Source organism: Clupea harengus, chromosome 14 (assembly GCF_900700415.2).
Source record: "Clupea harengus chromosome 14, Ch_v2.0.2, whole genome shotgun sequence".
NCBI lineage: Eukaryota > Metazoa > Chordata > Actinopteri > Clupeiformes > Clupeidae > Clupea > Clupea harengus.
The window spans coordinates 9882998-9897997 of NC_045165.1; the positions used below are offsets into that span (position 1 = coordinate 9882998).

Consider the following 15000-nt stretch of genomic DNA (forward strand, 5'->3'; position numbering starts at 1 on the left):
TAAAGATCTGCATATTTTTCTCACTGAGGTAAGGGCTAAAAGGTGGGTCATCAGCTCCTGGGGGTTTTGTCTGAAATAGAGCCTGATACAGTATGGTGTCCATTCGTCTTGGCTGTTGGCTCATCAGAGGCGTCCCTCATGCGTGTCTAAATTAAGAGATATGTGAGAGGTGGCATTGAAGCACTGCTCGAGCTCAACGCTGTCTGCTGCCAAGGGTTCAGAGTGTGACCCAAAGGTCCAGTGTGCACAAAACCAGCAACTAGTGTATTGGAGCTAACTGTCTTAGAAAATATCATACCTGCTAAAGTCTGACCTCTGGTGTTCAAGCAGAGAACTGCATTTCATGTCCCAGGGAATTTTCACCACAAGGAGGCCTGCTAGTTCCTCATATGAAGTGACATTCTGCTTTTCAGGGAGGGCTCTGGGAAATGATGATCTAACACCCCTATAGCTTGCATTCTAATAATACAGCATGTTAGATAGTAGAAGACAAAGAAGTTTTGATTACATATCAGTAGTTGTTTTGGCCTGTCGGTTCTGTATTTTACAATGTGGAGGTACGCTGGGAGAATTACAACAGTATTGTCAATGCAGAGTGGCTGGAGACAATACACCAGTGTTGTTTTTCTGTCAGGCGCTAATAAGATCTAATAAGATCAAAGACGGGGCCAATTGTTCAGACAGACACAGTGAGTGACGTGTGTGTGTGTGGGGGGAGGGTGGATGTGGGGGGCTGATGGGTCCTTCCAGCATCTCCCCAGGAAAAGTTGCCCTTGACCCTCCATACCCCCCCCCCCCCCCCCCCATACTGTCCCCTCTGGCTGGGTGTTGGGCTATTCACATTGACACCCACACGAGTGAGTGACTGTGTGAGTGTGTATGTGTGTGTGTCTGTGAGGTCAAAGCCCAAAATAGCCCCTTGGTGTTGTCAGGGAGCCCCTCCTTTAGAGAAGAGCAGAGAACGAGGTCAGCTATGAGGGGAGGGAAGAGATAGAGTGAGTGACAGAGAGAGAGAGAAAGAAAGGAAAGCGTGGAAGAGAGAGCTATCTACAACATGAGGGGAAAGTACTGTCACTGAAGACATTGCTTCACTCAGCACAACCTAATTTGCCCGTTAGCTGCGCTTTAATGATTTTGACCTCGCCGCAGTAGTACAGGTAAGAACAACGCTGACCTTCAGTTGAAGCATGTGGGTAGTTCGGTATTTGCGTCTGCATGCTTTACAGCGGTCCATTACTAAAGACTCTCAGAGACCGTATGCCAAGGTGTGTCTGGGTTGAAGCTTCTAAGGTTTGTGTGAAGGATTGGCACTTTGAACAGGGTCAGTATATGAGTTTTACAGTAGAGTGCAATGTCACAAATATGTGTAGTTTCAAACAGCTTTGCAATGGCATGACAAAACGACTGCACCCGAGGAGTGCTGGAGGTTTCTGTCATTTCTCCGTGTCTTTGGTGGTTGAGACTGAATGAATGGTGTAGGTGCAGTGGCGAAAACACAAGAACAAATGAATGACTATGATGAAATGATAGCTAGGGGGAAAAAAAGCAGAACGGATTTCTCTTAATGCTAAGTTTCTAAGCCTGCAATATCATTATAATCACAAAATGGGATGTGTTTGTGTGCGAGTGTGTGTGTGTGCGTGTGTGTGTTTGTGTGTGTGCGCATTTGTGCCTTTGTCATTAATTCTGTGGTGCACATGGTGTTCAGAGGACAGCTGTAGTCTGCGGCTGCAGTCAGACCTCTCAGCCACTGTGATTTAACAGACGTGTTGACTTCAGGGTTCACTCAGCAGTTCCTATTGAAACCACGCTGTGGACTGCAACGGCTTTAAACCCCTGTGAACATGCATGCAGGTACCGAGGCACTGTTGGTCGGTTGGATCTAGTTTCTGTCCAGTGTTAATTGCCTACTTTTGTCATCACTAATTACCTAGTCTGACTTTAGCTCTTTGTAGTTGATCTCGTGATATAATTCTGCAGCGCATACAGTTAATTGGGGCAGAGTGACGTTGTGTATTGCATATTTATATATCTGGGAGTTGGTTGTGAGCTTCTCATTATTTTCATATTTGTAGATGATTATATTGCTGTTTGGTGTATTGACAGTTCATTAGCTCCTTGTGGATAAAACTCATGGCAAGGCGGTAGCGTTGCTGAGTCATTCACACAAAATAGGGAGGAAACTGTAGCCTTGCTGCACACTCTGCATGTAACTTAACCCTTACTTAACCCTTTATCTACTATTACCTTACAAACATCTCTCCGTCTCCCTCCCTCTCTCTCTCTCTCTCTCTCTCTCTCTCTCTCTCTGCTTTTTGAGTATACAGTCTTACCTGTCTCTCATACAGTACTGTGTGTTTATTTTTGAGTTCACCGAGTTGCAGACATTGGCAGGAGTAGTGACGGGGTGCTTTATCTTTCCGCCCGCGTGTTTGACCTACATTCAGAGATGCCGCGTTTATTTCGGGCACCTGAAAGTAACGAGTGGCCCGACATGCTGCAGTTGTTGTTATTGCGTTGTTAAGGAGCTCCTGTTTCCTCCATGTACTGCGCTACTATGGTAAGATGTGAAAGCCGCTCAAGATCCTGTGCATAGGTCCCTCACCTGCTGTGTGGTGTGGTACATCATAAGTGCGTGTTCAGTTGATAGTAGCGGTGTGGCCGGTGCTAATGCTGTTAGCACGCGGGGGCCAAGTGTGGGACCCCCAGGAGGTCCTGTTAAGTGAGGTCCCGGGAGAGAGGCGTTATGAAAGAGAGGGGCATCTGTCCAAGAGGGGGAACAGCTGATCCCCCTCACTCCCTGACCCCCCAGCTTGGGGGTGGTGGGTACACGGTTGAGGAGGTCGAGGGGGAAGGGTGGCGTTGTTGAAAGGCTGCTGTTGCTCCAGCAACCCCCAAAACAAGGAAGTAAACAAGATTAGGGCATGGAGAAAGTTGCTGCACTCCCACAAAAGATACAATTTGATATTAATCTAGGCAGACAATTCTAGTCTCGCTGTGTCTCCGACAGATGAAAATATGAAAATGATAATGAAGGCTTCTCTTCAACTGATGTTGTTTTTGACTGGTACACTAAAAAAAGGGCTGTGTTGGAAACAGGCATCTGAGATGGGTCTAGTCCTCAGATGACTCTGGATGTGTCAATTAGCCCCACCCCCCTCCCCCCTAAAATGTCACCACTGATTAAAGCCCATGTGGTGCACGAGGAGTCAGCACGCTGTAGTCCAGTGACTTAAAGCCCAAAACATGCCCCATATACCCCAACTTCTGACTCCCCAGAAGACTAAAGGAAACTGAAGATGAAATATCTCACACAGAGTCCAGCACTACAGCACAGACGGGAGTTAACAGATGGAGGAGATTTCAACATGTAGCGCTCTGATTAGACAAATGTTGCTCTGTTCCTCTAAGGGGTAAAATCAGTGCACTCAAGCCTTATCTCCAGTACTGAAAAACAAAAACACATTCCTCTTTCACTGCCCTGAAGTTCACCACTGAAGTCACTTGCTAAGACCTCCAGACGTTCCCTTTGCCTTGGATGTGATGACGGCAGTGGGAACAGATGCGACTCCAAGCATGAATAGATGTGACATTAAGAGCAGCCACTGTGGTGTTGTCACCGTGGTAATAGGGGATGTTTGAGGGTTGATATTCTCAGCTCAGACCCGTTGTCTACAATCTCTGAAAGCCCTGAGAAGTGTTGCCAGCAGCTGTGTGTGTGTGTGTGTGTGTGCGTGTGTGTGTGTGTGTGTGTGTGTATGTGTATATATGTGAATATGTGTGTGTGTGTGTGTGTGTGTGTGTGTGTGTGTGTGTGTGTGTGCGTGTGCGCATAAGACAGATGACATTGGGTGGGTCTGCCTGGCCCCACTTCTGACTGAATTAGCTGCTCTTTTCCCTGGCTCTGCACATGGCCGGCTCCACACTGTCCCACTGTGCCGACTCCACCAGGGCTCTCTAATTATGTCCGCCGTCGACCTCCACAGTCATGCCCGTCCTCTTTCTGTTCCATCTCATAAATGCCTGGCGGTCGCTGCTCTGCACGTCCTCCTGTGTTAGTCTGAATGGTGACTTTCGTTCTGTGTGTCCATGTGTGTCCATGTGTGTCCGAGACACAGAAAACAATAGAATTCAAGTAATGCTTTAAAACGATACAGTAACAGAGAGAGGATTCTGAGCTGTGACACATAACATGTTTACAATGAGCAATACGTAACTCACATTACATCATAAACTTCTATTTTAACTCTTGCACATGGATACTGCACATCCACACATGTATCAGCCTTGGCCTCAGTTACATAGAGTAACTTGACAGCACATGTTTCTCCCCAGAATAGCCCTGTATATCTGTCTCTGTCTGGTGCTTTTCTCATGCAGCATTTAATTGAACTCCTAGCGAGCCACCAGCCACCAGCCCCCAAATAAATTTTTTTTTTTTTTAGGCTGATGTCTGCATCATCATCATGGTCACTATGGTCATCCTGTTCTGCTGGCTCTCTCCTGTGTCAGTGATCTTCAATAGACATGTAGGAGATGGTAATGAATGGATATGAATGATGTATGTCTTTTGGAGGGTTGTAGAGCTCAGCTATGTAAGAAATATTAGACCTGCGAACGTTGGGGTGGCCCGTTCAAATCAACGGAACTTTTTGGAACATTCTGAAGAGCCGTATAATTAACCATATTATTGCACCCCTCAAAGTGATCCTGCCAACTTGATCAGTTTTCCTGCAAATCCTCTCCTGCAGAACTGCAACCCCATACAACCTGGACAATTGATGTAATGTGTGACTGGGGTTTGTTTGAACCATGCAGACCTTTCTGTTGTTTTGCTCTCGGTCATTACTCACTGTCCATGTGGCCCTGACTCACGCTGTCCATCAGGAGGCAGGGCAGAACCCACGGCACTGGCTGTTCTCTTTCTGCTTCTGCTTTCAATGCCTCGGAGGGACCTGGAGATGTTTTGACTGAGGTGTTTATATATTTCTGTCCATTTCTCGGGCGAATTAGCTCCGGAGATGTAAGTAGCTCAGTTAAATTGTTCAACCTCACTTCAAAAGGTAGTGTTGCAACAGTTGAGTGTCGAATGTAGTATTGTTGACCTGCTGCATATTGCAGGGGGTTGAAGGACTGGGTATTGTGAGTCGGTGGAGTGTTGCACCATAGCAGTAGAATGTGAGAGTGTGTCATGTAAAATTCTTTTTGAACCTTTTGGTGTTTTGTGCATTATTCTCCAGTAGACTTCTTTTTGAAGTTGTACAATTATCCGAGGAATTTTCATTCCTGTGAAAAGACTGATTAACTGAATCTTTTCAGTGCCCTAACTTTAGGAACAACCTCTTCTTCCCCTGCTGCGAATGTTGAAGTAGAAATGAGTCAGACATCTTGCTATGGTATTACACCTGTCTTGTAAATCACAGGCTGCATTGACTGAATGTTTTCATCTCAAGTCCTTGTGCTTCCCCAAACCCACGCCTTTCGAGAGAGCTGTTACGTGCCGATTACACTTTGAAGTGAGCAAGACCTCAATTTAGACCCTCTAGCAGTTCAAAAGCACCACTGCAAAACACAATAATACACCTGTGTGATCTGAAATATGTAACCCTGATTTCAACACTTCATAAATATTAGCTCATGGCAGAAGGAGATGTTGAAGGTGTTGATTTGCACCCCATGTAGCCACGCAACTTTCAATTTTTCTGTTTCTCATGTATGCTGTCTTTTTATATACCTCTCTCTCTCTCTCTCTCTCTCTCCCTTTTTCCTCTCTATCTGTCTCTCCATCAGGACATCTGTGAGGACATCTCGGACCACGTGGAGCAGATCCACGCTCTCCTGGAGACTGAGTTCTCCCTGAAGCTGCTGTCCTACTCCGTGAATATCATCGTGGACATCCGCAGTGTGCAGCTCCTGTGGCACCAGCTGCGCGTGTCCGTACTCGTGCTGAAGGAGAGACTCCTGCAGGGCCTGCAGGACTCCAACGGAAACTACACCCGCCAGACCGACATCCTTCAGGCCTTCTCACAGGACCACGACGAGGTGAGTCCCCCGTCCCCCCTCCGTCCCCCCTCCACATCCTCTGAACAACCAGCGCCTTTCTGAGTGCAAGTTGTGGACTCCCATTTGAAACCTGCTCATTTGTCATGTCAAGGGGGGTTTCAAATGTAAGGAAACCCCCGGAACCAGACACACCTCAGAATAAGATTTGCTTGTTAGATTGCATCAGTCATCGTTTAACATGAACAAGCTATGTCAAACTTTCAAACAAATGCAGGTCAGTTCTTGAGTTCACTGACGTGACGCTATTGCAATGCTGGTCAAATATAATAGTGTCCTACATACATGTCCTTCAAAGTATTTATCTAAACATTTGGGGCTGAAATAGGCCTCTAGACATAGCTTTGATAATGGCTTTTTTTATTATTAAAACCCTATGTTAGGGCATAACTTTGAATGAACATCACACCCTTTCTTGCTGTGGTCTAATGAATATTTCCCTCCAGACTCGCCTGGACGCTCTGACTGAGGAAGACGACTCAGGGCAGTTGACCATCAAGTGCAGCCGGGACTACTTCTCTCTGGACTGCGGCATCACTGCCTACGAGCTGAGCGACTACAGCCCCAGCGAGGACGCTGAGGGCCACGGCCGGGGTTCAGAGCCCCGCAGCCTGTACCCCGAGTTGGAGCGTGACCTTCCCGAGCTGCTGCAGAGCGTGGACCTGCTGACCATCGCGGCCAAGCAGCTGTCCTCCTCCAAACAAAGCCTAAGCGGAGAGACGAGCACAGAGCAGCCAAGCACCTCTACGGAGGGGCAGAACGCTTCGTCCAGAAAACCTCCTGTTACAGGAGACTCAACATCTGCACCCACAATGCAGTGTGGAAACCCTCAAGGGGAAAGTGCCCTCTCCAAACGCCACCTGCAGGGCAGCTTTAGTAACAAGGTGTCCCCCACCCAACCGTCCCTCCCGAAACGGGCCATGTTCCTCGAGGGGGATGCAGACGCCAACATGCAGAGGTCCACTCTGCCCAACACCCTGCAGTTCCAGGCCGACTTGAGCCGGAGCACCCCCTCTCTGCTGGACCCGCCAGATCGATCCAAATTCTGGCTGGACCTGGACTCTGTGTACCCCGGCAACGCAAGGCACTCCTATGAGAGCCTCAATGCCATGAACAAGAGGAACCTCCTGGCTAGCAGAGAGAGCACTTACCAGAGGCCACCTGTCCCGGGGGCGGCCCACATACCCCTGCAGAGGAGCTCATCAGAGGCAGGCCAAGGTGGCCCCAAACTGGATCATACCGCATCCACCAGTCCCCCAAAGGACCAAGTCCCACAGACTGGTCAGTACACACACTCAGACTCTGACAGCCCCTTGCCTGTCTCTCCAGACATTAACCCCTCAGACTTTGAGCACTGTGAGGACCTCTCCTCCTCCAGCCCCGAGGTACCACCTCTGTCCACAAAAGCCTCCCTGTTGATCGTCTCTCGGACTGGCACCAGGATATCTCGGGAGGACCCCAGCCCAAACGAGGAGCATTGGTACGGCTCGGACGAGTTCCTGGCCCTGCCATCCCAGCTAAGGAAGACCGAAATGCTGGCCATGAAGCTAGAGAGTCTGGCCAAGGTGCTTCCACAGAGGCTCACCCAAGAGCCCATCCAGGACGTGGACGACTGGGAGCTGACCGAGGCCAACCAGGACTGGGAGGGCTGCAGCAGCAGCAGTAGCCCTCAGCCTCCTTTGATTTCCATCCTGGCCTACAAGAAGCCATTTCTGGGGCGTCTGTCCCCGACCTCATCCAGCGACATCGCCCCATCTCTGGACGAGAGCATTGAGTCTGGGCCCCTCAGCGACCTACTGTCGGAGGATGAGCTGGGCTGGGGCGCCTCAGAGGCCAGGAGGAGGGGTACGTTTGCCACGTCATCCCCAGCCCCCAAACTGGAGGCCCAGTGCAAGCCAGTGATCCAGCAGCTGCTGGAAGACATCCAGCATCAGGACAACTACCAGGACATCTGGGGCAAGATTGAGGTAATTTAAAAAAAAAAGATTACAATTGTCCATTTTCATGTTAGAAGTTTATATAGGGCAAATCAGCGCTATTGACATCTGCGATAATTAGTCATTTCAATGTTATGTATTATTTTCAAATTACTGTAATTATTGCAGATTGTACTATAACCTTGTTGCTGTGAATCTAATATTTAGTTTGGCTTTAATCACTGCATGCCTTACTATGCAGTTATTATTCAGACAATCAATACTCTTTTTACATTCTAAAGATTTAAATGTACTCTATACAGTCCTATCACTTGTACAATATCTTGTACATGTTTGTAACAAGATATCATGGTGTGTATTTACCTGAATCTACCTCAGACAAAGGCTTTGAAGCTTTTATGGGCTGGCATGTTACTAAGACTGCTAAGTGTATTATTTCAGGGTCAGATTCATCAAATTAGACAAACAAACAAGAGCACCCTCACTGCAATCGTAATCCTGTTATCTAATAATCCAGCGCTGCACTTCATGCTTGGCTTATCCTGCCCCGTTCCTCCACGGTTATCACATAGAGGACTGTCACCGCCGTTGACACTGCGGTTCTCAGAAAAACTCTTCTCTCTCTCACTCCAATTCAGACGAGCAATTAAACAATTAGCCCAATAATGAAGAACATGCAATCAAAGGGCTGTAAAGGAGCCCACGGCTGGGATAATTGATGATTTGAAGACAGCCGGAGAATGTGCCGGATGACACTCCAGGAGCTCATTTAGCGAGTGTGTGCTAACTCACAAGAGCGACCCCTGAATAGAAAAACATCTCAGCTATGCTCCCCGCCTCGCCTCGCCCCCCACTCCCACTCTCACCCATGCTTCAAGTCGGCAAAATGAGAATAACGAATAATACCCAACCAACACAACAGTGGCTACATAGCAATATCAATTTGCATTTTGGCCTACATGTTGTTGAGTTATTTTTAACCTTTAATTTCCCTTAGTGGCTTTGAGAGTGCTAATCTTAGTTTAAATGACATGCCCCCCATGCCGTGAGGCATAGGCAGCATTGTTGTGCTGGTTGAGTGGTTATTGTCGCCATCTGCTGGTGAGGCATTGACATAGCACACATATATTTCCCCAGCTTCTGCTTTTAGGCCTATACCCAAGTCATTGATGATAGCCAGTAAAACATGATCTGTTGTTGTTTAGAGTGTTCATTCATAATTGCAGTATAATGCAATTCTTATTTATAAACAAATTGTTCTCTTCATATGTGTGTGCGATTAGTGTAAATAGGATAGGGGAAGTTTTTTCATTTTTTCATAAAGAGATAAAATACAAACACACCGTCTACCTGAAACCATCATGCAGGGAAAGCACCAATAACCTTCCTCCTCTAGTGCCCTTCTGGGCTTCTTTTTCAGCTGTCTGGAAACACAAAATTATTTTCTCATGAGTGAGGGAGTGAGAAGGGGAGTGAGTGAGTGAGTGAGTGTCCCCTTTGCCACGGTTGCCCCAGGCTTGCTCCCAGGGCTCCTCTGTCACAGTCACAGTCTTTTGGTGTGCCTCATGAAAAAGGATGAAAAAGGAGTGTGTGCTGAAAGTCATGTAAGGGCATCGCACCTGGAGCCGGAGACAAGAGGATTACATTCAGCACTATTGTGGTTTCCCCTGAATTAAAATATCAAGGGAATGTAAAATGGGTGGTGGGACAGTGAGATAGGGGAGAGAGAGACAGAGAGAGACAGAGAGAGCAGAAGGTCAAATATAGAGACAGACTAAAGGGAGATAAAAGAAAAAATTAAGAGAGACTGAAAAATTGGGAGACAGTGAGAGTACTTTGAAGCAGAGAGAAAATGATATATGAACAAGTAACTAAAAGGATAGAGAAAGAAAGAAAGAAAGAAAAAAAGAAAGAAAGAAAGAAAGATCGAGGTACAATATCTCCTAATGTTCACTGAGTGAGTTGTGCAGGGACAGTGAGACAGGACGAGAGAGGAGAGAGAGAGAGAGAGAGAGAGAGCAGAAGGTCAAATATAGAGACAGAATAAAGGGAGAGAAAAGAAAAAATCAAAAGAGAGACTGAAAAATTGGGAGAGTGAGAGTACTTTGAAGCAGAGAGAAAATGATATATGAACAAGGAACTAAAAGGATAAAGAAAGAAAGAAAGAAAAAAAGAAAGAAAGAAAGATCGAGGTACAATATCTCCTAATGTTCACTGAGTGAGTTGTGCAGGGATAGAGGGGCAGTATGAATCCTGGTGCGTAGGGATGTGGGTAGGCAGGCGGCGGGCAGATGGGTGTGGTGGCGGCAGCGGCGGCGGCATCGGCATTGGCGATAGCGGCAGCACCTGAGCTGATGCGTGTCACAGTGGGGAGCTGATTGATTACATTAGCATGCGGGCCCCTGTGGATGACTTCATCCTCATGGCAACAGACAGCTGGCAGCTGAAGGCTCGGCCAGGGCCGTCTCAGGGGCCCAACCATGTGTGACGCGACAAGACTCTCCGTCTCTCCCCTCTCTCTCCCTCTGTCTCTCTCAATCTCTCTCTCTCTCCCTCTGTGTTTCTCCCTCTTTCTCTCTTCCTCTCCCTCTGTCTGTCTCTACCCTGTCTCCTCTCTCTCTCTCTTTATCTCTCACTCTCTGTCTCCCTCTTTCTTTCTCTCTCCCTCATACCTCTCCCTCTGTCTGTGTCTGTCCCTCTATTGCCGGGCTTATTCATCTCTCTCTTTCTGTTGATGGTCATCTTTCTCTTCCAATCCCTTTGTGTATCTCATTATATCTCTCTTCTCTAGCTCTCTCCATTTTTATCCTTCCATCTTCTCTCTGTGTTTTTTTCTCTCTCTCATATCCTGTTTTGTGTCCCTCGCTCCTCTCCCTCGGTCGCTCCCTCTCCCTCTCTGAGTTGATGCCATGAGAAGATGTTTCTCCTCGTCTATGTTCCCTGCATCCACCCCCCCCCCCCCCCCCCCCCCCCCCCCCCAGCGTGCTGTCAGGTGACAGAGCCCCAGTGAGCGCTGCGACCGCTGGCTACATATTCATCTCCGCTGAGAGGCTCATCGAGGGGCGAGACGCTCCTAACGTCCCCCCCTCTCCACCCCACCCCACCCTGGGGAGACTCATGTAGCTCTGCAGTCTATTGATCTCCATTGACTGGTATAATCTATCTGCGGCGCTCGGCAGGCCTCTGCAGCTCTCATAGGTGACCTTGTGAAGGGAGGGTTTAATTAACGTTGCTTTTCAGGGGAGAAGGACATTTAAAAGAAAAAAAAAGGGTTGTGTTTGTGTAGATGTATAGATGTTTGTTTGAAAAGAGGCTTGAGGAGAGGGTGAGGGAAAATGGAGGGAGAGATTTGTGGTGAGTTGTAAATTAAAGAGATTCTGAGGCGGTGAAAGAAAGACGCAGGGAGAGAGGAGGAGAAAATGGGTGGATATGCTGTGAGGAGAACACATAGGGTGAGAAAAAAAGGAGGATGAATATCGCCAGAAAGAAAGAGAGATAGAAGAGCAATAGAGAGAGACTGATAGAGAGAGCAGCAAGAGGTGAAGAGAGAGAGAGAGAGAGAAGGAGTAGATTGAGAACAAAAGGCACAGAGTGCTGTCTGTGTAAGAGACACTGACAGGAAGGGAGAGATTTATCTTTGAGTGAGAGAGATAGCCAGAAAGAAAGAAAGAAAGAAAGAAAGAAAGTATAAAATGAAGATAGAGAGATAGAAAGACTGAAGAGAGAGTGTGCAAGAGAGAGAAAAATAGAGAGCCTGAGAGGGCCAAACCTGCCAACCCCCCTTCCCTCCCCTCCACCGTCACCCCCCCCCCCCCCCCCCCCCACTTCAACCCTGCTGGCCTGAACCTCCTCAGCCGTGGAGCCTTGGCTTTTGAGATGGCACTCTCTCTCTCTCTCTCTCTCTCTCTCTCTCTCTCTCTCTCTCTCTCTCTCTCTCTCTCCCCCTCTCTCTGCATGCCCTGCCCAGCATCACCTCTGATAGGGGAGCCCAGTCTTGCCCACATCAAAAGCCCAGCTCCCTCTGAAGTCCAAGGCCAAACAGTCAATAAATTATGGGGTTTGATTCGCGTCGGAGGAGAGGTCATTTATATCAATACCTTTGATTTTTGACCGGCGTCCGATAATGAGCGAGGGGCTATCTGCCATGGAGAAAAAAAAAATGCATGAAAAATATGATGAAATCGACTTTTCCCAGTGTCTGCCTTGGCTATGCATGAATGCCACTGCTGAAAGCGGCTTAATCAGGGGAAAGGGTTTCAGGCTCAATGCATCAGATTGGAGGAGCTCAGAGACATCTGATGTGTCAGAATTGCACGTCTTATGCCTTCCAATTAGTGAAGAATCTATTTGTAGAAAGACTTATTTTTTTTTTGGAGGAGGCCAGGCCCTAGGAGAACGTAGGAGAGAATGATTGCTTCCCTGCAGTCAACAGTTCCGCTTCAGTCCAGCAGATGGCAGTAGATGCACATGTCTGTTACGGTAGCTCTTTTCTTCTCTCAGATGGATCTCTAATAGATCAAGGGCAAGGCAAGGGGATTGAAATCTAACCGTCTCCCTATTGTGTGGTTTCCTGGTGTGGGTGAGTGCATGTGTGCCTGTGTGTGTGTGTGTGTGTGTGCGCAGTTAATGTTCCTCTCAACCAAGATCCAATGTTGTTTTTTCCTCTCAACTTTGTGGAAGTGTGACTCACAATCTGGTTCAAGTTTATTTGACTCACCCATCGAGAATGGGGCTCCTGCAATAGCAGCAACAGTAACAACTGTAGCTGCCATCTGGTGTTTCACCATCGTCTTGTCTCTGTCTCTGTCTCTGTCTCTGGTCTCTGCAGGGCTTCGTGAGTAAGCTAGACGAGTTCATCTGCTGGCTGACCGAGGCTCTGGAGACCACGGAGAACTGGACCCCACCCAAGGCAGAGGCGGAAAGCCTGAAGCTTTACCTGGAGACGCACCTTGTGAGTCTCAGCCGCCTCCATCAGACACGCGTGGCAGGGCGACGCACACCTAACCAGCACAGTGCTGAGATACACTGAGTGAAAGTAGTGTGTGTGGTTGTGTTGTGTTGTGTGATGTTGTGTTGTGTAGGTACACATAGGTGCCTTATATATGCCCACTCACACACATTCACACATACACATACACAAACACAGCATGCACACACTCATTCCAACAAATACTTCTTCACACACACAGACACACACAGACACACACAGACACACAGACACACATACACTCATAAAAAGCGGGAGATAAAGAGAGAGAGAGAGAAATGGAGAGAGCGATAATGGGGTGACAGATTTTTCTTTTCAAGCATTTCCTTCCGCTGTAAGCCTCCACGATGACCCTCTTCACATTTCTCTGCCGAACACTAGAAACACTAATACCAGTCTTCTCCTCACATAACGCTTACTAGCTCAGAAGTCGGACTGAATGTGCCTTTGTGTGTGTGTGTGTGTGTGTGTGTGTGTGTGTGTGTGTGTGTGTGTGTGTGTGTGTGTGTGTGAGAGAGAGAGTGAGAATGGTATATTGCTTCTGTTATAGACCAAAACAAATTTCCATCTTAGAGAAAATAACATTGGGTTTTATTAGGGATGAGTGTCAACCATTTGTATTGATTGAGAATTGCACTTTTGTGTCTTGTTTTTTTTTGCATGTTTTTGTGACTTTTTATCCCTCTCTCTTCCCATTTCACTCTCTTTACACACACACACACACACACACATACACACACACACACACACACACACACACACACACACACACACACACACACACAGAGACACACACACACACACACACACACACACACACACACACACACACACACACGCACGCACACACACAGACGCAGACACAAATAGTCATCTTCCAGAGACATCTCTGGGTGGTGTCTGAATATGGCATGCTGTCTGTATGTGTTTCTGTATTCATGGGTTTGAAGATCTGACTTTTGCCTATGAATGGGGTGTCATGGATACACTTCACTGTTTTGGTCTGTGTGTGTTTGTTTGTGTGCTTGTGTATACACGTGTTTGTCTGTGTGCGTGTGTTTGTGTGTGCACGTTCTTTCACAATTTTATGTTTGGTCTGGGAGTGCAGCTGGCATGGTTGGTGGGTGTTGGTGTGTGTGTGTGTGTGTGTGTGTGTGTGTGTGTGTGTGTGTGTGTGGGGGGGGGGGGGGGGTTGAATGGGCGAGCTGCTTTCCGGTGCCCATGGGAGAGCCCTAACGAGGGGGTGGGTGCGAGAGCAGAGGAGAGCAGAGAGAGAGAGAGAGAGAGAGAGAAAGAAAGAAATGAGAGGAGAGGAGAGGGAGAGAGGGTGGCTCTTTATGAGGCTTTGAGAGATGGCGCAAAATGAAACGGCTATTGATTGAGCTGGATGGCAGGCCCGGGTCTTTGAATCACATTAACGAGGCCACTCGGCACCAGTAGGGGGGTTGGAGGGGGGGAGGAGCAGTGCCACTCGGCACCAGTAGGGGGGTTGGAGGGGGTGAGAAGCAGTGCCTCACTCCCCCTTCATACAAGGGCTCACAGTCAGAGCCAGAGCCCAGAGATTAGAGAGAGAGAAAACTCAACACACGCCTGAACACTCTCCTCTCCTCTCTCCTCTCTCCTCTCTCCTCTCTCCTTCTCTCCTCTCCTCTCCTCTCTCCTCCTCACCTCTCTTCTCCTCCTCTCCTCTCCTCTCCTCCTCTCCTCTCCATTCTCTCTTCTCTGTGTCTTTCCATCTTTCTATTACTTTCTCCCCTCCACTCTTATGCCTGCCTGTTTATCTGGCTCTCTGTATCTCTTTATTTTCTCTCTCTCTCTCTCTCTCTCTCTCTCTCTCTCTCTCTATCTGCATCTCCCAGCGTACACTCATGCACACTTTGTCCCTGTGGAGAGGACGAGAGCAGTCAGTGGAATGACCGAAGCCCTTTTCAGGGGTGGATACGTGTAAACAAGCAGAATAATTCAAATAAATGCAAACCTTTAACGGTTTAAATTGATGAAAGTGGGAAAATTACT

The 15000-nt window shown here is 47.8% G+C and overlaps 1 protein-coding gene across 4 annotated transcripts in view; it reads left to right on the forward strand.

Annotated features, from left to right (window-relative positions):
- The window catches only part of akap6 (A kinase (PRKA) anchor protein 6), a 136031-nt gene that overhangs the window by 26688 nt on the left and 94343 nt on the right, over positions 1-15000 (forward strand). For all 4 annotated transcript variants that reach the window (XM_012826887.3, XM_031579725.2, XM_031579723.2 and 1 more), the window contains exons 3-5: positions 5791-6042; positions 6507-8027; positions 12826-12948. In XM_012826887.3, the coding sequence (XP_012682341.2) occupies positions 5791-6042; positions 6507-8027; positions 12826-12948 (1896 nt within the window). The remainder of the gene's footprint in view (positions 1-5790; positions 6043-6506; positions 8028-12825; positions 12949-15000) is intronic.